Source organism: Schistocerca cancellata, chromosome 2, assembly GCF_023864275.1.
Source record: "Schistocerca cancellata isolate TAMUIC-IGC-003103 chromosome 2, iqSchCanc2.1, whole genome shotgun sequence".
Classification (NCBI taxonomy): Eukaryota; Metazoa; Arthropoda; class Insecta; order Orthoptera; family Acrididae; genus Schistocerca; species Schistocerca cancellata.
The window spans coordinates 587,559,238-587,585,586 of NC_064627.1; the positions used below are offsets into that span (position 1 = coordinate 587,559,238).

At 38.0% G+C, this 26,349-nt stretch overlaps 1 protein-coding gene across 1 annotated transcript in view; it reads left to right on the top strand.

The window, feature by feature from the left end:
• LOC126162208 (uncharacterized) overlaps positions 1–26,349 on the top strand; it is a 77,383-nt gene that overhangs the window by 34,394 nt on the left and 16,640 nt on the right. The window contains exon 2 of the mRNA XM_049918552.1: positions 2,695–2,922. Within this exon, the coding sequence (XP_049774509.1) occupies positions 2,695–2,922 (228 nt within the window). The remainder of the gene's footprint in view (positions 1–2,694; positions 2,923–26,349) is intronic.

Genomic DNA, 26,349 nt, shown 5'->3' on the forward strand with positions numbered 1-26,349 from the left:
GGATGAGTCATAGATACCGTTAACTTGGGTGTCAAGGTGGATGAGTAGTGTGGTGTACCTTGTGTTGTTCATGATGATGATGATTGGAGTGAACATGCTTTTGATGATCGTGAACCAATGACATGGGTTGTCCATAAGGAACAGCAGAAATGTGAGCTGCAAAGCAGTTGATTGTTCAGTTTGGTGATGTGCTTGGAATTTGTCCGCAGAGCATGGGGAGAACTGTGGGTGAGTGTTGGCTGGTAATGCAGGTGGCTGCATGGGCCGGAGGACAGGCCTTGCGGCACAGATGAGGCGGCATGTGTATTGGGTGCACATGTGTCTGGTGTGTAGAATAACGGTCGCAATGTGGTCAGCACAGATCAGTGCTCCAGGTCATCAAAACGTTGACAGATTGTAGGGGCAGATGTTGCACTGCTAGAATCTGCAACAAAATCAATAACTGGATTGTCAGTTGCATTGCACTGTTGTGCCCCTATGATTTCTGATAAAGTTGCAATGTAAGAAAGGTCACTGTCACTTTTAATCACTTGGGTAACACACAGAGTACTGTCCATGTCTGTTAACAGTGAAGGGTACAAGAGTTCAACAAAATTTGTGGTCAGCATAACACACTGATGGTGTGATGACCACATTGTCATGATGCAAATTTGCACTATTTTAGTGTTCACCCAAAGTTCCAGGTCACCAGTTCGAACTCTGGTACATAGTGATAGTGAGTGATAGACAACACGCTAGCACAGAGTATACAACACATTTTATTTTATATAAAATCGATACATACAAGTATACACTGTATAACACACTTAAAGTCACAGAGCAAACTGAACTGCTATGGTCAACCATCAGGGATAAGACTGCGAGCTGTTTTCTTGACAGCAATACTAACATTCCCACAAATTTGATCAAATTAATATTAAACTAGCAACAGGATATAAACATCGTCCATTTAGTAAACTGAGGAAGCAAGAGCTTTTTCTGAAATAGCAACTTTCTTTCTCATATATGTGATTAAATTTAGTAACATAATGGCAGTTTATTGCTAATATAACTTGCAGATTACATTTCTATGATATTTTTGTATTTTGCTAATACATACTTTAACTTGTTCCACATCTCTGAAACTTTTCCTTCTTGATTGTTTTTTGTGGAAAATGATGAATGGATGAAAGAAGGTAGGAAGGAAGAAAGGAGTGTCTGAATGAAAACAGGTCATGCTGTAGCCCCTTTCATCTATTTGTGTGAGATGAAATATTGTCAAGCAGCCTCTGAAATGGGTAGCTCCATTTGACATGCAGAACACTCCTCTGATCCAATAACACACCAGTGTACAGTATTTGCAGTCTGTGCACATCAGAATGACAAAAGTTTTGCTCTTGAGTTACTACCGGTAGTTCATGGTTTGCTCTCTATATTTGGTAATGATACAATGTGTTAAGTATCTTGTAATTTTGTTCCTCTGAACTTCAATTTCTAAGAAGTTTATGTGTAATGACAAATCATTTATGAATGAGTACTAATGACATCATAATTAGCACACTTAAACAAAACAATGACAATAGCTGAAGCAACAACATCAAGAACAACAGTTCTTTTGAGAGGACAAGAAAATCTTCACACATGTGGACAGCAGAATGAGCATGTGCAGACAGAAACTATGGCAGAACTGTATACATTCTGAGGAGTCCTGATCATATAAATAAGTTTGTCAACATTTAATTGCACATCTGAGGAAAAAATTGCAATACCAAAACTGAAAGTAATAAAGCAGTTTCTGTGGTAATGAATGGTCAAATAAAGTGCTTATAAAATCCTTCACTGTGGCCTGCCTAATCTGAGACACACAGTCAAGACATCACAGCAATAACACCCTGTTCAATATATGTGCTGCTGCATATAAACTATGACTTGGAAACTGACTCCTGGGTACTGGCAATGTTCTTTTTATTGTAATATTTCCTGCTTTAGCATAGAGTTGTCATGGTTATTAATAGGTCTGGCATGGTTATCATAAAGAGCAGCTGGCTGCTTTTCCTGTCACCACTCCATTAATCACTGGGACTGTCTGCAATATTGTGATTCATGTGAGAGTGAGAAAAGTTATTTTTTTTTAAATTTTTGCAAATTGTGTAACTGAAGCTGGACCTCAGTACCAGCATAGTGTTCACCTAGTGGAATGTGGGAAACTGCCTAAAATCAAATCCCCATTCGTCAGCACACCAACACGACTCTTATCATCAATTTGCTGGGTGGTTTCAATCTGGGACCAGCACATCTTGTTGTCCCAGAAACAGCACTTTGACATGCATGACTGTCTGGACAGGTCTCCAATCCACTGACAATAATGGAGGTTTACAATGTTTTGAAAACATTACTCACATTTCTAGCACAATCATGGGAGTGCATTCTATGGATGGTTGCAAACAGATTTTATGTGGACACCTCCTGTTATACACAAAGTTTGGTGGTCATGGATTTCACAGTTTTAGCTCATAGCACTTTATTTTATGTTATTTTATTTAAGATTGCTCACACATTTTGTAGATTAGTTCTGCCAAACTGATAAATATATTCACTTCAAATTTGCTTAACTGTATTTCATAAGCTCGGAATGTCTTCATAAATAATTTTGAGTTTTGTTTATACAATCCATGCATTTTCATTGATCTCGTATATTTTAAAATGCTTGCACAGGAACCATCAAGGGAGGATGATGAACTCATAAGAAAAACTCGACCACGTGTGGTAATGGCACCGGCACTCTCTCTTGACGATGCTGCTGAAGTACTTGGAAAGAATGAATTAGATCTACTACTTGCATACACTTACAACTCCACTTGGGGTAAAGATTCAAAGGAAGCTGCTCGTTGTATTCCCAAGAAACCTGTATTAAATACGACATATGAGACTAATGCAGATCAAGTAAGCTTTCAAAACTTATCTGTTAGTAACTTGAATGTACAACATTTAAGAAACATGGGGGTGGGGAAAAATCAGAAATGCAAATTTTAAGATGTGGTAGAATAGAACTTCATTTTTTACCAGTGCAAATGTTAGAAAATCACTTTTAAAATGCACAGAAGTGCAATGAAATAATGTTTTAAGAAGTCTAGATTTCAAAATCTCTCCACCAGAAGGTCACAATACTGGAACCTCTTTTTTTGTCAGCACTAGTCTTATGTATTATGTAACATGGGCTGCCACAACATGTATTTTTCATTCTACAACTGAGTTTAAGAACTGATTATGTGAATGATTTTTCTTTCATCAGGGACCACAGTCATGAGTATTTTATGTATGAAATTTCCACTATTTGAGTATGTGTTTTAATATTCATTTATTTCACACTATTTCAGTTTCAGCTGTGTTGCCATTATCAAGATCACATTATGTCCAACATGTCTAAACGATATGTCATCATCAAAATATCATGACACACATCTGGTCACACAAACCAGCTGTTGCATTATGGGACATGAATATGAACTGAAAGTAGTTGTTTCAGCTGACACTGTGCATGCTATAGCTGAGTTTTGGTCATCATAAACACAACACAGTGTGATAAAGTGTTTCTGCTATGTACAGTGTCAGTCCCACTGTATAATTTTAGTTTGTACTAAATTATATTGGTGTATATGACCAGATATATATTGTAATAGTGCCATTTTCAATAATGACATATAAAAGGTGAAATCGTGATAGTATGAAATAAATGGATATTAAAACAAACAGTCAGATGACCCAAATTTCATTAAAATTATTACAGTAAGTTTCTTGTCTACTGTAATATTTGCAACTGTGATAACTGAGGACTTATTAAAAAGGAAAACAAAAATCCTGAAGGAATGGAGATAATGTGCTTGCAAACAAAGAAGCCCTGCCTCGTGATGACTGGGTGTTGTGTGATGTCCTTAGGTTAGTTAGGTTTAAGTAGTTCTAAGTTCTAGGGGACTGATGACCATAGATGTTAAGTCCCATAGTGGTCAGAGCCATTTGAACCATTTTTTTGAAAGAAGCCCTCACTACCTTTTAAGAACATTGTAATTAACCCTTTGATGTTACAAGAAAAATAAGTTTAGACAGGAGTTCTCTCTCTTTAAGAAATATTTTTACATTATCTGGTATTGTTTTCAATCTAAAGTGGCCTGATTTAACCAACATCATGTAGGTGGTTTTCTCAGCATTTATTACAATATTACTACATCTGTAAATTGTTTCCTTTGCATTTTAAAGGCTGTATATTGCCCATGAAAGATAAGTAGGAGATTCAGTTGTTTCTGTACAGTCTGTTTGGGGACTGGTTTTAAGAATATGCAACCGAATTCATTGGTATCTAGTGAATGAAACCATGAAGAAACCTTGCAGCACACTACAACATTGTAAATGAATAGTTGAGAAATTTATTTTTTTCCACTGTTTGGTTATTTTAGGCTTTCATATTTTCATTTAAATATCCTTCAGTTAATGGTATGATGGCAACAGACATATTCAGTCACTGAACTTTTATCATGCAGGAAATGGAAATATGTGAAATCTTATCAGAACATCTCTCACAAAGGTGCAAGAAATTCTAATCATATATTAAAAGCTGCCAGTGGCACCAAAGCTAGTGCATGGACACTCATTGATAACACAGTAACTGATGAGGGTGCATACCCATTATCAAAGATCCCTTTACAAAGGAAGATTCAGGAACACAACCTCCTTTTCATTCTCATATCACTGGAAAGAAAAGTGCTATAGATATTAGTGTTAGTGGCACTGAAAAACAACTGATATTGCAACAATTGAATAAAGCCCATGTACAGAATTAGTAATCCAGTTACTCATTTCTTAACCACAATATACTGTATATCTGTGAACAAATACACTCCTGGAAATGGAAAAAAGAACACATTGACACCGGTGTGTCAGACCCACCATACTTGCTCCGGACACTGCGAGAGGGCTGTACAAGCAATGATCACACGCACGGCACAGCGGACACACCAGGAACCGCGGTGTTGGCCGTCGAATGGCGCTAGCTGCGCAGCATTTGTGCACCGCCGCCGTCAGTGTCAGCCAGTTTGCCGTGGCATACGGAGCTCCATCGCAGTCTTTAACACTGGTAGCATGCCGCGACAGCGTGGACATGAACCGTATGTGCAGTTGACGGAATTTGAGCGAGGGCGTAGTGGGCATGCGGGAGGCCGGGTGGACGTACCGCCGAATTGCTCAACACGTGGGGCGTGAGGTCTCCACAGTACATCGATGTTGTCGCCAGTGGTCGGCGGAAGGTGCACGTGCCCGTCGACCTGGGACCGGACTGCAGCGACGCACGGATGCACGCCAAGACCGTAGGATCCTACGCAGTGCCGTAGGGGACCGCACCGCCACTTCCCAGCAAATTAGGGACACTGTTGCTCCTGGGGTATCGGCGAGGACCATTCGCAACCGTCTCCATGAAGCTGGGCTACGGTCCCGCACACTGTTAGGCCGTCTTCCGCTCACGCCCCAACATCGTGCAGCCCGCCTCCAGTGGTGTCGCGACAGGCGTGAATGGAGGGACGAATGGAGACGTGTCGTCTTCAGCGATGAGAGTCGCTTCTGCCTTGGTGCCAATGATGGTCGTATGCGTGTTTGGCGCCGTGCAGGTGAGCGCCACAATCAGGACTGCATACGACCGAGGCACACAGGGCCAACACCCGGCATCATGGTGTGGGGAGCGATCTCCTACACTGGCCGTACACCACTGGTGATCGTCGAGGGGACACTGAATAGTGCATGGTACATCCAAACCGTCATCGAACCCATCGTTCTACCATTCCTAGACCGGCAAGGGAACTTGCTGTTCCAACAGGACAATGCACGTCCGCATGTATCCCGTGCCACCCAACGTGCTCTAGAAGGTGTAAGTCAACTACCCTGGCCAGCAAGATCTCCGGATCTGTCCCCCATTGAGCATGTTTGGGACTGGATGAAGCGTCGTCTCACGCGGTCTGCACATCCAGCACGAACGCTGGTCCAACTGAGGCGCCAGGTGGAAATGGCATGGCAAGCCGTTCCACAGGACTACATCCAGCATCTCTACGATCGTCTCCATGGGAGAATAGCAGCCTGCATTGCTGCGAAAGGTGGATATACACTGTACTAGTGCCGACATTGTGCATGCTCTGTTGCCTGTGTCTATGTGCCTGTGGTTCTGTCAGTGTGATCATGTGATGTATCTGACCCCAGGAATGTGTCAATAAAGTTTCCCCTTCCTGGGACAATGAATTCACGGTGTTCTTATTTCAATTTCCAGGAGTGTATATGGTCCATACCCAGAAACTGGAAGAAAGCACAGGTTATATCCATTTACAAGCAGAGTAGCAGAAGTTACCCACAAAAATATCACCATCTAGTATCACTGACATCCATCTGTTGTAGAATCACAACATGTTCTAAGCCCTAATGTAATTAAGTGTGTCAAAGAGATACAACTCCTTTATCATAATCATATGGATTCTAAAACATTGGTCATCGAAAACTCGACTTGCGCTCTTCTCTCTGACATACTGGATTTCATGGATCAAGGCTTATAGTTTGATGTATTATTTCTTAACAGATGAAAAGAATTTGACTCCCTTCACTTGTCCATTCCACCCAACACAACCTCCCAGGCCAGTAGAGCTGCAGTTCCAGCACAATTTAGTCAATTAGTCAGCGACAATGTAGCCATGGTGGTGGTGGTAGTTTGTGTGTGTGTGTGTGTGTGTGTGTGTGTGTGTGTGTGTGTGTGTGTGTGTGTGTGGTTTTGTGTTAGTTCTGACAAAGCATTCACCAAAAGCTAGCAAAGTTCTCCATACTGTTTATGTGTCTGCCAACAGTTCATTACACTATGTAACCCTTTTGGTATTACATTTTTTACATTTTATTTCTTTATTTTCCTTCAATTAATTCAGAAAATTCCTCATCAATCAAGATCAGATTTCTTACTTTTTCTCTTTTAAATTAACGTTGTATCAATAACACAATAAATGACCTAGTTCTTGATTGGTCATTTCTATCAAATTGTGTGCTTTATTTATTTCTCCATGGATTTTATTAGCATCTTCTTTTACTTGTTCTATCTTTCTTGTAAGGTGATCCACAGGCTTTTTATTCTCATGTGGTTGAAAACTTCAGGTGGTCACCTGATCCAATTGTTGTGTTGCCTTTATTTATTTAACCCTGTTTCCACCATATTGTACAATGAATCTATCCTTTCATTTAAGTGATTCCCAATCTGCTTTGTGTCTACTCTTAAGTCTTGTACTTTTTTATTGTGCTCTTGAATTGTTTCATCAATTTTTTCATCAGCTGTGATAGTTAAATTATTATTGTGCAATGTATGACAACTGCCATGGTATTGCTATTATTGCTACCACCAGTATTATTGTCACCACGAAAATGCAATAGTGTAAAAACAGTCATATACAATTCTGATAATAACACCTCACCAGTTTACTGTTAATTTATTCTTAAAGCAGTTCTTTATAGAAAGGAAGCCAGATACTGTAACAGCCACACGTTTCCTTCTGTGGAAGAAATGGCATTGTTAGGTGTACGCTGTGTTTGTGTTGAGGCAAACAGTGACTCTTTCAGCCTCCACCCACCATTGATGAGTTGTCCAGGAAATATTAAGTAGCCCTTTATTACTGGGTGCCAGTAACTATGCTAATATTTTGATTGGTGCCGATGAAATTTGACTGTTATACTTCAATTAAAATAATACTGTAATTGATATTTTAGCAACTTGAGTGGTAGGGGTCAGCCATCAGTCTATCATAGATCTGTCTTTAACTCCACATACTCACAGTGTTGCCTGTTTTGAGGATACATACAGAGCCTTGTCAAGTGTGGCTAGCTGCATACCACCAACTTTGCCCCTTGCCTCTGCAATCTGTCAATCATGAAGTCATTTCAGGTTTAATTCAATAGGGAAACAGTTGTGCCCAGTGACTGTAATCATTTCAGGTACTGATTTGTCAAAGTTATTTTATTTGAGCTGTAGTTGGTAGTAACAAAATTTTTATTGGAGAGGCTTTCTACACTTTTCATTCACTTGCGTCTGTTCTTCTTACTTTCTATGATACTTTGCTGGCTACCAGACTTCATTATTTTTGATCTTACAAAGGCAAGCTGTTGGAACAAGAATCCTGGTGGTGTCATGTATGTCCTAGGTGCTGTTGTGCACAGAGTCTCTCACAAATAAATTTTATTCATAAGGGACGTGATACAAGAAATGATGTGTTGAATGTTACCAAAATTAATTTTATAGTTTTTGTAACAACTTTTTGTTTGATGTTTCTAAGAGGTTGAACACAACGAAAATTCATCAGCAATGACATTTTTGATTACACAGATGAAACAGTTTCTCAACTCTTGTGGTAGTTTATTTTTATCTCAGAACACATTTGAGTCTTCACATTAAAATATGTACTGCATACACCTTATAAACTTTGACAATATTCATACTTTTTTCAGTTCAGATATGTTAATGTCTCTGGCTTTTCCTGGCTGAAGTAAAAATAAATAAATTAATTAAAAATATAAATAAAAACATATACTCTTCCTGGAAATATTGTGTAACATTAGATTGTTTGTTCACCCACTTCTCACCATAACTGATTCCATCATGTTCTAGACTAGTTTTTTTATGACCATGATAGTACAACAGTTTGAAAAGAGATGACATCATGGACATTTCACTCTTCAAAATCCAATTAGTAGTTTCAGAGAAATCACAGTATTTAGAACCTATGATTTAACTCTGTTTTGAAAATGGAAACTGATTGTTATCTTATGTAGAAGTTCATGTTGTTAAACAGAACTGTCACATCAGTCTGATAGCTCCAGCTTAAAACATCTAAGAGAGTCTACTTACAGAAACGGAATAGAGGAGAATAGTTTAAAACTGTTACTAATAACATGTTCCTACAAGTGCCTGGACCAACACACAACTGGAAGACAAAGGATTCAGCATTTAAGGGTGATTCATCAGTTAACTACAGCATAGTTATGTTCTTGTCTCTGAAAGAGCCTTGAAAGAAAGAAGCACATCAAAAATTTAATGTATTTATAAAACAGGAAACTGAGGTATAAAGACAATTAAATGATAACTTTGCCTCATGAGTTTAATGTGAAGATACACATTTGCATTGCACATATATATCAGTGACAGCAACAAAAAGAAAATCATAAAAGAATTTGATCATAAACACTTCCTTAACATGTGTTTGCAGTTGCTAATGTGAGGACTTTTGGACAGGCTGAAGAGAACCCTTTGATGTGGTATAACAATGTAGCTGCAGTAGTTGGGTTGTGGTACAACCACTATGGAGGGGTAGGGAGCCATTCTCTGCTCAATCAGGACAACATTCTGCTCTCCCACCTACATTGGGGCTGTAAGGGGCTGGTGAGAAATGTGGCTGCAGCAAGATATACAAATGTCAGGACAATTCTTTATCATTCATCAGGCTAAATCAGATATAGGTGCATTCCCTCATATTGTTGGTGCAGCTTGACATCATCTATCTCATCTTTGTCTCGTTGTAGGGGCATATAGAAGCTAAAAAAAAATTCCTTTCTTAAACACCGCACCAAAAAGAAGGATCAATTGAAATGACAGGTATTGTACTCCACAGTAATGATCTTAAGTTACCAAAGCATAAAGTGATTGGAGTATATAGGCCACCAAATGCTGATGTAATTCTGTTTATGGATAAACTTAGTAGTGTTGTTGGTCAGGCTGGTTCTAATGACCTTACTATATTAAGTGACTTTAATATAGATGCAAATTCAAATAGTATAGTAAACCTGAAACTCGGTGATGTACTGACCTCATACAATCTTGTAAACATAGTGAACTCTGACACCAGAGTGACAGACACATGTTCCGCTAGAATAGATTATGCTATAATCAACAAAGATGTTATAGATAAGGTAAATTACAGTAACTTACATTTTCTTTATTCTAACCACTTCTGTCAGGTGATAGAATACAAAAATTCAATTGTGCCTAAAATAACAAAAATTGTGCTACAGAAACGGATGCTGAATACCTCAAATATTAATCCTCTTCAAGACAAACTAGCGAATGAAAAATGGGATTCTGTGTACCAGGTTAAAGGGTTGGATGAGAAATGGAATGAATTCTACTCAACCCTACTGCATCATTATGATTATAGTTGTCCAATCAGAGAAATCCAGAAGGTAGTTAAACACTGTCAAAATGGTAGTAATCCTAGACTAAAACTCCCAACAAATCTGATTAGGCTCAGGCAGCAAGAAATCTACTACTAAGCATTAGTACTACTATGTATTAGTATATTATGGAACACTTTACGCCTTTCTCAATTATGGAATTGAACTATGGAGCTGTGCAGCTGATGTGTATTTAAAAAGAATACTACTACTACAGAAAAGAGCAATAAGACATATACATGGGAGAGGACATAGAGATTCATTTCGTGAAGTGTTTGTGCAGCACAAATATCTGACAATATATTCTCTGTACATCTTCAAAATAGATGTATTTTTTATAAGTCAACCAACAGAAGCCATCAAGGGCAGTGATGTACATGATCACAACACTAGAACAAAGTGTAACTATTTCCGTAACAGAACAATGTTAAAAATGACTGATAGAAGTCCATATATCAGTGGTTTGATTTGGTGTAACAAGCTAACAAATTATCTAAGAATGTACACGGGAAACGTTTTTAAAACAAAATTAAAATCTTTTCTAATAGAAAAAGTTTATATTCTTTCAACGAATTTTAAGATAGTGATTGTAACATGAGGCATTAGCATATCAGTTTTAATGTGATAAATGTAAAAAAAAAAAAAATAGACATAAGAAGCAACAGCTACAGAATATAGTGTATTTTATAAGTGCAAATATAACCATAGTATTAAGTCTGACATTTGCAAAAGCCATCATTACGATGGCTCCACGCAAAGAAAATGTAAATAAATAAATGTTGGACATTCATGCATACTGTTGTTAAATTGTTTTCTGACAAAGTACTGAGTGATACTGGTGTCTAGAAAGGAAGGTGGCTAGTAGAGCATTCCTGCAGGCTGTGATCACTGTACTTAACACAGCCATCAGTGGCCAGGTGAAGGCTGCAGTGTAGAGGCAGAGCAGCATGGTACCTTGAGTGCCCCAAGTTAGCATATGAGTAGATGGCTGATGATGATGACGATGGTTGCCAAGTGGATGTTGGTGGGCCCTAGTAGTATGGCAACCATCTAGTTATGGTTACTGGCTTAAACCTATCTGGTGTCTTGATCAGCATATAAAAATAACACCCTATTGACTGTTTCTTTGCCTACATGGTGGTGAAGAAATTCATCACAAATTGGTGCAATGCTGCAAAGATAAGTCATTACGTGAACCTCATCAGGCACTGCTGTAATATTTTGCTTGCTATGTAGATCAGCTGTATTGTCAACTGCTTGCCTTTAAGGCAGTAAGTGGATCACTGAATCCCGGACTCACTTGGTATCACATTAATCCGGGCATACCACAACACAGCCCCCCTCTTCATAGAACTGTGGTCCCCGAATTTAGCATGATGCTGTGCAGATGAAAGACAGCTAGAGAAGACAGTCAGATACAATTAGGAATAACAAGACTTTCCATAGCCTGTATAGTTCTAGTCAGTCGCTGGTCCTGAGAACTATGTACATGGGCAAATCTCTTAGCTGGACGTCATCATACTTGACAAACAGAAAACAAAGAGTACTTATTAACATTAATGGCAAGAAATTTCTCTCTGGCTGAAAAAAAACACTCAATTAGGTGTTCCACAAGGTTCAGTATTAGGGCCACTGCTTTTTCTGTATTATATTAATGATATGCCGTGCCAGGCCCAGTCTGATACTATCCTCTACGCAGATGACTCAACAGCTGTAGTCTGTTGTAAAAATGAAGTAGACCTAATTCATCATATTGAACAAACACTTTGGGAAGTGGAGGCATGGGTCAAAAACAATAACTTGACATTAAATTCCACAAAAACAGAAATTGTTCATTTTACCACAAAACAATCTGCACAACCTATAAGTGAAATAAGGTGTATGGACAAAAAATTAGAGACTGCAGACTGTGTCAAATTCCTTGGTGTGTTAGTCAATAAAAACCTGTTATGGAGTCACCATGTGGACAACATACTGGGTTGACTGAATAGCCTTGTATATATTATGAATATCTTGTATAGTATCACTGATTTAGCTGTAAGAAACACTGTATATAACGCATATTTTATTCCAGTCATTAGGTATAGTATAATTTTCTGGGGGTCTGAAAAAACAAATTTACTTAGAGCTTTTAGACTACAAAAAAGAATCATCCGAGTAATGATGGGAACAAAACCAAAGCAACATTGCAAACCTTTATTTGTAAAACTAGATCTAATGAGCATTCCAAGCATATACATCTATGAACCTCTCACTTTCATGAAAAGAAACCCACAACTTTTTGAGGGCAACTTCTTCTTGCATCAATATGATACTAGATATAGAACGAGCTACATGTTACCTACCCACCGTTTAAAATCATATGAAAAAACCCCCATACTATATGGGCATGAAATTTGTAAATAAAATATGGAAAGATATGGATGACCCAAATGTAAAAGGTACCAAAAGAGACCTGGAAAAATATCTGAAAGATAAATGTTACTGTAGTGTAGAAGATTTCATGAATGGCAACAATGCACTATAATTGTAATTAAAATACCTCTTTGAAGATGTTACACAATATATATTATTAGTTTATTGTCTATTTTTGGTATTATTATATTTAGTGTAAAACTGACAAGTCACCTGTGTCACAATCTTTGATTGTATAAGGCATGTTATGTGATAATAAAAATTGAATTGAATTGAATTGAAATGGGCTGTATATTGATGGTAGGATAGCTGATATATGTTACTTTCATCCACATTATTCAGGCCTGGGCCCACTTTTCATGTCTACTAACCACTTTGTGCAATGTTCTCTGTACTGTCCTTTGAGTTTCTAGGTAAAGCTATTCCATATAACACTGATAGTACATGAAATCCACTTGTCCATTCTGTAGCAAAGTTGAACAATCTCTTAGGGATAGAGTTTTGGGATTCTAGCAGCTTTTCTACTATCTCACAATCTCTTCAGCATAGTGCTCCCTTTTGACTTATCTAAAATTACAGAATTGGTACGCAGTTACTTTAATCCTATATCTATCCTCATCAATGTACTTCTCATCATCAGTATTTTCATTATATTCTCCACTTTGTATGTCAACCTAGTGAACAGTTACATCTTATCATTACATCACAAAATCTGTTAATTACAGTAAAGCAGAAGAACTCGACCAGAAGGTTAATCTATTTTCAAGACAAATCTGTCACACAAGGTTTTCCAGGAAGAATGGTCAATATTCAGGGATACAACAGGTATCATCATTCAAAGCAAAAAAGCACAATAAACATGGGCTCTAAAATGCTTATCTCAAGAAATGTTAGCACTTCTTCATTTTCAATACTATGAAACAAATCTCTTCTACTGCATGCTCTTTGCTTTCCATATTTTGAGGCATGGTGGTATAGGCCAAAACAAGAAAACATGGGCTCCCAAATGCTTTCCTTAAGAGCTACAAGAAATTGCCCCTCTTCACTAATTGAAATAAATCTCTTCTACTGAACAAGTACTTATGCTCTTGTGGTTTGCATTTCAGAGCCCATGTTTAATACAATTTTTCACTTCAAGATATCGTTCCTGTCACATACCTGAATATTGACTGTTCCCCCTGGAACACCCTGTAGAGTTACTACAGTCACATCGCTGACCATAATGCTTGCAGAGCTATCACCCAAATCTTATGACATCACCACTCATCCCAGAGAGACCAGTTCCACATGTATACTCTATAAGCCCTGCGATATCACTGATGTATTTGACTAGTGACGGACACTCTACCAGCTTCAACCTGTGCCACCTTATTTCATCTATTATTATGTTCTTAGCATTTTCTCCTCATGGTTTGCTATGTTTTCCCCTTATGCCACACTTGATCTTTTGCCTGTAATCCCCTCCCCTGTTTCCATTAGTTTCCTCATGTAGATTATGTACTATCATACCAAGTGTATTTTGAGGGACTGGGAGTGGTATAATGATGATATAGTGGCTAATGACCCATCTTGTTTGAGTCAAACTTTTCATGATGGAAAGACAAAATCCATTACATTGTTGTAACCATGCAGTATCTTTTGAAACAGTGTCTGTGCTGTATTGTGGCCTTTACCTAGAGGAAAGTATCACAGATAGCAGCAATAGGAGTGGAGCTTAGAAATGGAAAGAAGAAGGAAAAGTTCCACCCATGACTCAATCTCTCAGTGGACACCAAACCAGGTATCTGCTAGGGTTGATCCCTGGAGAACTCTTAAATTTATATATTATATGTTTACTATTTACCTTCATCTAAACTTTCCCAATATATTAGGTTCTCCATGTCTCAGCCAGGCATTTCCCTAAATTTGATTATTGGCAGATGTAACATATCATATTGTTTGACTCAGTAAATAGATCCACATGACATGGTAGATTACGATGATAGCAGATAACCGGTTTCATTAGTTCATCTCTATGACACTTTCCTGATGTCATATACATATATTCCCAAAATAGTTATGGTATACCAGTAGGAAAGAAGAAAGAGAATAGATACAAAATCAGGAATGATAGAAACAAGGAACTCAAGAGTTGTCAGTACGTACATGCTACTATTACTCGTAGAGGTGTTGCTGACTTTGGTAATACCTCAACCAGTCCTGCTTCTCACTGTAAAATACAGTGGTTTGGTACGAAAGATGGAGTTTATGAAACTCTTTTTATCACATAAAGCTGGAGTGCATACAGATGCACACCCTTGTCCAGTGGGGGCAGCCTGGTGTTGACTCATGATGGTGTTGCAGTGGTAGGTGAGCTTAAGGGTCATGACACTGCAAAGTGATGTGAGGGGCCAGCTGAAGCTAGTGGAGCATTCCTGCAAGCCAGGAGCAACAGCACTGAGCACAGTGCACCAAACTCTGGACCTCATCGTACAATTGGTGGGCTGATGATGACAATGGCTGTCCACTGGATGCTGGGAAGTCCAGCTATACAGCAGCCATCTGTTTATAGTCACCATCTCGAACCAGTCTGGTGTCTCACTTGGCATGTAAATTATTCCCTACTGTTTGGACTGCCTGCTGGCGAAATTATGCACCCCCAATTGCCACAATTCTACATTGATGGATACTACAAGAGCCTTACCACACATTGCCAAAATGTGTGGTGCATTTTGCAGGTCGTCTGTGCCATCAGCCATGACCCTTCGGAACTGTGAGTGGATTACTGTATCTCAGATTCCTCAGGTGTCATGGTATTCTGCCACACTGTGACCCAATCTTTCAAAACTTTCTGGGTCATTGGAAATCATGCATAAACTTCAGATTAGAGTTTACCACAGAGAGCAAAGTACATGTGTACTTGCAGGTCAATTGATAATGCATACATGTCCTATCCAGTGACCAGAAAAAAGCTGAGTGAGCAGTTTCCTGGCCTCATTTAATTAGTGAGCTGAACATGAATCATGCTGGTACCACATACATCTACATATTTTAAGTGGTAGTTCCTCTACAAGAACCACTAGCACTTCACTAAGAAACTGTGCATAGCTTTCACCTGTTAAGGTTTCTCCAATGAAGTAATGGCCAATCATGTTGCTTCCAAAATCCTGCACAAATATTCACACTCCACTGTCTCTGATGTTCAATCTGCCTCACCCAGTGCAAATTCTTAGTGGCCAATAACACATATTTTTTGCATTCAGCTCTCCACGATTTTTAACTCTCTATCGCCTACGTGGGGCCCTGACAGACTTCAGGCACACTTTATTTCCCTGCGCAATCACCATCTTGCCAATGGCCTTGCCACAATGGTAACACCACTTCCCGTCAGATCACCAAAGTTAAGCACTGTCGAGCTGGGCTAGCACTTGGATAGGTGACCATCCGGTCTGCCAGGCGCTGTTGGCAAGCAGAGTGCACTCAGCCCTTTTGAGGCTAACTGAGGAGCTACTTGATTCAGAAGTAGTGGCTCCAGTCTCAGAAACTGACATACAGATGGGACAGCGGTGTGGTGACCACATGCCCCTCCTTATCCACATCTAATACGCCTATGGGCTGAGGATGACACGGTGGCTGGTCGGTACTGTTGGGCCTCCATGGCCTGTTTGTGAGGAGTTTTCTTTTTAGTTTTAATACCATCTTGCCTTCCACTGCCCCCTCCTTGAATCAGTAGTGCTCGAGACATTGACAGGGCAGCAACAATCCCACAGGTCAGTAACCCTTACTTTTTCAATTGTTTTGATGAAAAGCACTGTTGGAGTCTGAGCAGACCCCTCATAGGAGTCAGTGTAAAAAAGAAAAAAAAACTGACAAATGTGGACACTTTCTTTCCCTCTTAAATTTCCAACATTTGAGCTATGTAATGGTTATTTTCACTGTCTGCATCATGGATAAAACTGGGAGTTTTGCAAAGGTGTTATTTTTTCCAAACTGAATGGAACAGCTTATTCTTCCAGGTTTTCCTTTGTTGAGAAGATATCAGGTTGATGGGGAGGTCCTTGGTTTATCAGTGAGAAGCAAATCATGGCAGAGTGGGAGAGACAAGAGACAGAAGAGCCACTTGAACACCAGGATATTGGAGAAATAGACAATGAAGTCTAGGACAAAATTTTGCCAAACTATGATACAGTGTCTGATAAGTTCTTCATTGCTTCTGCAACAGCCAGATTTAGATGATTTTGAAGACAGAGACTTCATTTTGGGATTGGATGTAGAGACAGCTTGGACAACTTTGGCATTGAGAAATTCTGCAACCAGTACTTCATGAACCAACATCATTACTCACCTTCCCGGTGCAAAATGGGCTGCCCAAACAGGCAAAAACTGCTCTCTTCCTCCTTAAATTATTCATGAGTGAAGATATTATTCAGAAAATTGAACTTTAAACCTTATAAATAAATCAGTAAAAGAGAAACTTTGGATCTAAAGTTAGAGATGCACTGAACCCACTGAGGACATAGATATGAAAGCACTTATCAGATTTACTGTTTTTGACGGGCTAACAAGAAATGTGAAGTGGACCTTGTGATATTCACCGTCTTTATTTCCTCATTGATTGTCCTCAGTGTTGATGTACTGCTTTGCTATACTGGCTGATATAAGGGGGGGTGGAAGTTCAGCACTGACTACTGCAAATTGTTAGACAACAGTTGCACAGTTGTGTTTCACAGTTCTTTACTTTCACTGTTCACAATTCCCCCCCCCCCCCCCCCCCTCCATAATACACAGTTATATGGACAGTGCACTATTGTTTAACTTTTGATAAGCCTCAGTAATAGTTTGCAGGCCTACATCAGCATATTGCTATGATAGTTTACTGTTGAATATCTATGAGCAGTAAAAACCTAACCACACAGTTCACAAGTCTTGCAGAATATTATGGTACTTATTGAACAGACACTGTCATTATTCTAACACACAGCCTAATTGTGTTACACTTATTTCACAGTTAAGTTGCTGTATTGTTGTAGTTCTAACCAGCACAGGTTTCTTGTATGAACTTGGCCATGGATTGACTGTTTCAGGACCAAACATTGGGCCTTTATATGTCATCACAATAATAAGCACTGAAACATTGCACTGTTCGATGTTTAATTTACAGAAATTACAATAAAAACATAACTCATTAAATTGATTGACTCCATCAAAAAATTGTGTCTTTTTAACAGTTTCTTCTGCTACATGGGTTAGGCCGTATTATTTGTTTAAATCATGAAATTAACAGATGTAGTTATGCAAACAATATTTTTGACAAAACTGGTAATTACTTTGAAATTACTTAAGAGCTGGCTTTGCTAACATGTTTTTCAAATAGAGCCAAATAAATTAGAAAATCAATTACATACATAAAACTAAGCACATAATTAGACCTGGTGTTATATTCTTTAAAACTGAACGCTAACCTTTCTCTTTTATGAATGACTTCCAACTATGTGATTCTTAATAAAACTCTTTTAGTTTCAGAGGGAACTGTCTCATTAAAATGTATATCCCTATAAAACCTAATAAATGTAGTTGTCGCTTAGCGATGCTTGCTCATTTTATTTTTGAAGTGGGATATTCTACGCAGATAAAAATGCAGTTCAGAAGAAAGGCTCCCATCTTTTACCAACATATTACATAATTTTCCTGTGTCAAAATATAAAAAATACCACACAAAATGTAACAGTCCACAATGGGTTTGCATTATATGTGTTGGCTAAGGAGCTTTCTGAATGTAAACTTACTTTTTTGAAACTATACAGAAAAACAAAACATAAATACTTCTTGGATTTCTCACTGTGGAAGCATTAGATCCTATGACATCAAGATTTGTTTACCAGCTCAACAAAATGCTCATCACCTTCTCTGAAAAGAAGAACAAAAATTTTATACTTTTATCCTGATACATGGAAAGCTGATGTCACCGAGTTTTGTAATTCGACAAGGGGAGGAGTTGATTGTTTCAGTATAATGTTTCATTCTTACAAAACGGAGAGATACTCTTGTCATTGGCCCATACAATATTTCTATTGCATATTTGATATAACAGGAATAAACAGCTGAGTTTTATTAACCTTAGCTGAAAGTAAATGTCCCTACCAGATTTTTTTGGTAAAATCTTACCTACATCTTGGCTGAATATCATATGAAGTGAGGGTAAGCTAATGTGAGGATTAGGAAAACCCTACATGTCAAAATAGGGATGATTCCTGGAACTAAAGAAGATAACAGTCACCCAGTCTCTGGTCCACCACCCCTCAAGAAAATGAGATTCCACATGTGTGACAGAAGAAAGGATAAGGAATCCAACAGCATATGCACCAAATGTAACCATCCAATTTGCAATGAACAGGAAAAACCATGTGTCATATTTGATGTGTAATGCATATGATTCACAAAGTGAATCTGTAGAAGACTGATCCTGTGATTCAAATTTGCAACATTAGTTTGTTCCTATTTTCAAAGTTTGCAGACTGTTCAAGTTTATACACTTTTCCATGTTTGATTTTGGAGTAGTCAGTAGTACAAGTTGTTTTTGCTTCATCTCTGAAAAGTCAGTTTCCAAAACAGTTCCAATTTTATTCAAAGTTTTCTCAAGTTTATATTTATCTTTTATGTCAATACAATATTTTGAGTTGGTTATAATAGAAGGAAACATTCCACGTAGGAAAAATATACCTAAAATTTTTTTGAGTTTATATATTTTTCCATCTCTGATTTTGGCAGTCACTATAGTTGGTTGGTTGTAATTCATTTCTGGTGGCAGTTTTCAAGAAATTTCCAAATTTGATGTCTTAGATCTGCATTAGCAATGAACATATGTGAAATTTTGCAGTTACCTCTGCTTATCCCAGTAATAAGGCCAGTTTCATGTTCAGTGTTCGCTCAAGTTTATATCTCTTTCTGGTGTCAATAGAATGCTTACCAGTTCTGATTTCTTTTCATTTTGATATTCAACAAACTATCCAATCCAGTATGCACTCCTGCATGTATCATGTGATGTTTTGATCCCAGTCTGATGTAATTACATGGTACTGGTGCCAAAAATGTGAGTGAGTCCGGGCAGAACCCAAGTGGGAGATGGTGTTCCACTCTCCAACATGGATGACAGAGGGTTAAAGGTAGTTTTGTTGGTAAAAATAATTCTTTGAAGAAAGAACCCATTGTACCAATGTCACATCATTCTGTCCCACACTTCTGTGCATGTTCTGCAACCCTGCTGGTGTTCTGTGCTGGTGAAGTGTCATACAATATGGATGGAAGTTGATTATATGAAAAATGTGAACAACACTGGACTCTCTTATTCCACAGGCAGTCGCAGTTTGTCTGGAGATGACATGTTGATAATGAGCAACAGCTGCCAGAACATCTATTTCATTCTCTTGCTCCTTACTCTCTGGATGTTACTCCATTCCCCATCCAACAATACTTTCTTGCACATTTGTTGAGTTGGTATTTTTGTTGGACAACATCTGTCAGTGTTGTTCTTACGTGTCTAAGTCAATTGTTCTCCTTGTGTTCCTTCTACAGTCTCTGTAGAGATGTACCATCTCTAGTTTCTCTTGGTTTGTGAAAGATATTTATTTTTTTTTCAAATTTACCAGTACTCAAAACACAGGAATGACAGAGACAGAATAAAAATTACATATTCTCTGTGCCAGTGTTGCACCAGTATTGCAGCAGAGCAACACACTGCTTCCTCCTTACCTGACGTGATTTATGTCCTCATTTATGTATGAAATCTTGAACTTCTGCTATCAGTTTCATATGAAAAACAGATAAATAGTAAGTTCTTAATATTATAATTATGCTGAAACTACCAATCAGATTTTGAAGAGTGAAACACCATTGAATTCACCTCTCTTAAAACTATGACATTAGCAGGAGAAATTGTTATAACTCTATGGTTATAAAATATCTTTATAACTAATACAGCTATGAAAGAGACTACACATCATTACAGTATGTCTGGGTGAAAACAGAATTACGATATCTGAAATGCTTCTGGAAATATCTGAGGTGAGATGAACAGCTTAGCTGAATCACCCTATATATACTACTAGTTCCTAACAATATGAGGGGTACCCAAAAATTCCTGTGTTGGCACTGCCCCAGGTTAAGCTCACATAGTATGCATTTTTCATGCTAGGTGTGTGTCATCCAAAACCTTCCCTGGAAAAGTGCTGTCTGCCTGTAATGAATTTATCGCCACAGCTGATCTGTTCTCTGCTCTTTTTTTTTTTATAATGGTGGATATATGTGAGCAATGTGTAATTATGAAATTTTGATTCCTGCTTGGCAAAATGCCACAGAAACTGTTGTGATGCTGGAAACAGCTTGCAATAATAAAACTACAGAAAAAATCAAGTGGTTCTCCCATTTAAAACATGACAACTGGAAGACTACAAACCTCATTCTTGGTGTTCATTAACTATCCAGACCAACTGAAGTGTCAAGAAAATCTGTGAAAATGTTTTTGAAGACTGACAATGGACTGTTTAACACATGCAAAGTTAACTGAAATGTCTTGGAGGAGCATTCCACCATCACATGTGGGACATTTGTACTCTTTTTATTCATACTTTTTTTATTATTCTGCTTTAAAAAAAGCATGCAGCAACCAACTAACATGCCACTGAAAACCGTCTAGAAAAACCTCTGTTATTTATAGGAATTAATTTTTGGAATGTATGTGGGTATATGAGATACTGTAGGAAATTCAAGTGTCACCTGTGAGACTTGGTTATTGGACATGGAATTTTTTTCCTCATTTGGATCTAGAAACTCTGTGAAACTAAGAATCTTTCACTGTAACAGAAGTTTTTTGTTAAAACTACATAATACTAGCTACATATTCAACAAATAACATTAATTTAAAACTGTGAACTAATTGTAAAAAGTAAATAATTAGTCACTGTCACATGTGGGACACTGTTGTCACGTGTGGGACATTATGTGAACTCTCATTCTTTTCTTGGTTTACCAAAGAAAAAAAACCACATAATAATAACTTATTCATTAAAGTTACATTATTGTAACATTAAATTGATCACAATTGTTAAATAATTGTCTATAAATTTATACAGTCCCCAATTGCTTGGTTGGTTGATCCGGGGGAGGGGACCAAACAGTGAGGTCATCAGTCACATCGGATTAGGGAAGGAACCATCCCAGCATTTACCTGAAGTGATTTAGGGAAATCACAGGAAACCTAAATCAGCATGGCCAGATGCAGGTTTGAACTGTCATCCTCCCGAATGCGAGACCAGTGTGCTAACCACTGCGCAATCTTACTCGGTCCCAGTCCTCTGTTGTTAGCAATTACTGGTCCAGAAATTATCTTACAATTTCATCATGGGTGTAAGTTATCTCATCCCTTTCTTTTGGCCATCTGAAGATAGTGGAAATCTTTGACTCATATATGACATTAACTCTCCTCTGTAGTGAACACCATGGTAATTAACTGTAACCCACTGGTTGATAGCTAGATCCAATAAATCCACTGTACTAATTTCATCTCTGAAATTTTATGCTATGTGGCCTGTCCTCTTGATTTCAGTATGAGAAATGATGAAATTCCAGGGATTGGTAGAAAATCCATCCAAGGATTTTCTTTTTCAATTTTTTTTGTTGATGAATTGTTCATCATGTAGAAGGTCCTTGTATTAGTTACAATTTTTGCAGCAAGATCAGCAAAGTCTTTTGCACTATGAAAAACTGGCATAATTTCTCTATTGCTCATAATTTTCTCATGAACAAGTCATTTGACATTTCCCCCTTCTCCATCAACAAAGCAGTTTCATGGGATGTGAAATAATTTCATGAAAAATCTCTATCATATTTATAGAAGAGCAAGTTCAGAACTTTGGCCATGTATCTGTTTTTAAATTCAGAGGCAGGACCATCACTCCATATTACTTCTTCAGAAGCTTCTTCATTGTTTGGTTGTTCTGAATTGAAAACACTATAAGATAAAAAAAATCAATGAAAGTAAAAACCATGTTTTTGTCCTTATTCCTACTGTTGGAACAAATAAGTAATGTTTCACATTTGCCTTTAAAGAATAAGACTGCTGTAAATAACAGAACACTGTCTCTGGACCAAAGTGCAGTCATAATTTCTTTCTGGTATTGACATGAGAAAGACATGGCAAAATCAATCTGCAAAATGCAATTACCATTGATTTCTAGATTATCATTCTCAAATGCTGCAGACTGTATTCGTTTGAGATTTACGTGGGCTTTAAAGCTTGGCAGGTCTTGAGGAGTGGCTTCAAATAGGTCTCCAATCTGCCCTAGATTTACGTGGGCTTTAAAGCTTGGCAGGTCTTGAGGAGTGGCTTCAAATAGGTCTCCAATCTGCCCTTCTTTAGCAGAAAGTTTTAATTCTTGATCTGAATTTTCCCAGCATTTTCAAATAACTTCATTATCGCTGTTTTCTGGCACCAGCAAAAGTTTGCCATTACAGCAGGCTTCACACCTATTTTGCCAGCAAGCTGAACTGATTTCCATTTTACACAGTATTTTCTCCCACAAAGAGTCTGAATAGATTTAAGTTTGAAAATAAAGTTCTCATGTACTCTGCACTTGCACTGATTAGATGGATTACTTTTTAGAAGTAAAACATTCTTTGGTCTCAATCCACAAAATTTGGAGAAATCAATAATGAGGTCTAGGTTTTCTTCTTCCAAATTGAGGGTGCTTCTTTCAAGAACATTATCAAGTAGTGTTTCTGTAACGTTTTCTGATTCTATTCTCCCAGATAGTGATAAAGTTCTTAATTCCTGGGCATGGATATATAACATCTGGTCTGTGGTAGAAATCTCTCACTTTTGAATAATTGACTTTGGATTTTGCATGAGAATGATGCCCTTCTGTGTTTGATAGTGACAAACCAGCACTTCTGCTAAGCATGTCAAAACTTCCTTTTTCTTCCTTATTGAAAGGGCAATGCTCTTGTTGTTCTCCATATGGCCTTGCCCAGTGACTGCAGACATTGATATGGACCCCCAGAGCCTTGAGAGAAGGTAGGGGGAGATTGCCGCTGAAGCTTATCACCCCTTTTCTTTGACCTCTGCAGTGTCTTCCAATCTCTCTCATACTTTTGGAGTTTGTCCAGCTCATTTCAGTCATGCCTTGTTTCTTTATCTTCCTTAATTGTGAGATCCACTTATTTTTCTGTTTTTGAAAATCTGGGTTTCAGGTGTTAGTCACTGACTCCATCTTTTGCATCAAAATTGCACTTGTGCTAGCTGCCTTCGATATTGTGTATCCCTAGAAAGTGATAAAATATTGTAGCCTTTATTGATAACAAAGTAGATGTTATTTTCAAGAAAGTGTTAGCTCCTTTAATTTTGAGCTCGTCAGCTACACAAAGTCAACAAAACACAAACAGGCTAAAATAACAATAACAGTAAAAATATTAAATAAGATGACAAATGCATACAAACATATAAAAGAACTGTGAAAAAGGACAACATAACCTCCAACAGAAATGTGGTAAAATCATTAAAAATTATGGGAGTTATAGACCATAAAACTAGCTTATAAAATAAATAAAAGAAGTGAAATTGTTGAAGGATATGCACAAAAAGCAAAAAATATGTTGTTTTGCATCAGATGTGGGACAAAGAAATTCTTAACTACGTATGTCATAATTATTGTTCATAATTATAAGAATCATTGAACAGAATACTGTAAATGTGTTGTCAAGTACGTACCTTCCACAAAGCATGTGATACAAATTTCTAAAGAACGTTGCTGTCTGCTGACAAAGCCTCCAGAATTGATCGGGTTTTGCTTGCCTCAGAAAAAATCTACAGTTTGCTGCCTTGATGCAATACTACCAACTGCTAATTGCAAATTTCATCAAAATTTTCTTCAATATATTGAATTTAAAGTTTAAAGACACAATATTATCACCTCCCCCCCCCCCTTTTTTAAGGAAAATGTCCTGTTTTCTGTGGAACTCTCCAGGAGATTTTTAACACAAAATTTGCCAAATGACAAGTGTGTTTGTCAAATTTGTGGCTCAGTTTTGTGACTAATCACTGAGGAGCGTATTGAGTGGATGCATGTTGTGCATTGAAAGGCATAGCTCTAATCTGACAGAGAACTGTTTTCCAAGATCATTACAGGTGACAATTAATGTTTTGGTTATGACCCCAAAACCACTCAACTCAGTGGAAAATGTCTTGGTCACTTTGTCCATACAAAAGCTCCTCAAGTGAAATCAAACCTAAGACAATCCTCATTTGTTTTTTGGGCATGGAGACAAGTTCTCTATTTGGAGGTTTTGAGATGGATGTGTAAGAGTACGCATGAAAAAAAGATGCTGTATGTGGCAGATTAGAGACTGGTTTTTCCACTATGACAATGTTTCTGCTCACACAGGTCTCTCATTACATCAGTTTTTGGTAAAAAATGGCAAACAGCTGCTAGGTGCAGCCACAATACAAGATCTCCTGATGGCAGCTTTGGTGGGGCGAAACATCACTGGCCACTATCCACCGACATGAACTATGGAAATGCAGCATGCCTTTGAACAAGTAAAGGCCAGCTTACGCAGAGTGCTTCTTTTCACTTACCCTGTACAAACAATTTGCTTGCTGCGATTGTGGATGCTAGTCAGCTGAAACTTGGCATGGCACTCACAAGAAAGTTAATGGTGTATGGCAACCCTTGGATTTTTTCTCATAGGTTCATTGATGCTCAGAGCAGGTGGAGTGATTATGATCAGGTGTTAATCATTTTATACAAGGCTGTCTGGCTTAGCAATTTTCGAAATTAGAATTTATCAGTCAGTTTACTACAGATCTGAGACTCATTAAAGAATCAGATAACATAGTCACTGATTATTTTTTGTGCCTAAATGCAGTTTCCTGTACTACTGAATTTGATAAATTCACTGCAGTACAAGCAACCAATACACAGCTAAGAGAATTCATGGTGAATGAGGACACGGAATGCAGCTTTAAAAAGTGCCTCTTAGCCAACCTCATAGGCCATTTGTACCCACTGTTTTTCACAAGTAAGTTCACAGCCTCACACACCTCAGAGGTAACAGCACAATTAAGCTTTTCAATATCAGGTATGTTTGGGTGAGTATGAAAACAGACACTCTCATACAGACTAAATCATGCTTAGCCATCACATTCATAAACCAATAAATCAGTTTTCTTGAACAATACATCATTTCTCACACATTCACATTGACCTGGTGAGCCCGTTGCCTCGTCTGAAGGATCCAGGTTATCTTCACATCCAGTGACTGATATTCCCATTGGGCCAAAGCTGCTTCAATCATGAACATTTCCACAAGAACAATAGCCAGGACTTTCCTTGCTACGCAGATCATTTGGTTTGGCTGCCCAGTACATGTCACAACAAGCCAAGGATGGCAGTTTGAGTCTGTCCAACTCCTCAACTTACTAAATTATGTAGATTCCAATACCATCACACCACTAGTTGCCACCTAGTCAGCAACAGCATGGAAGAGTGCTGCCATAATATGCTCAGAGCCATGTTATGAGATATGATCTTATTTGGACAGTAGCACTAGCACTAATGCTACTTGACTCTGGACTGCAGTCAAGCAAGATATTACCTCTTCAATGGTTCTAAAGGTCTATAGAGAGACACTGCAGCTTCCATTTGATTTTTCCTACCTCAGTAGCACCTCTCTGCACCAGTATTGCTGTTTCTACTG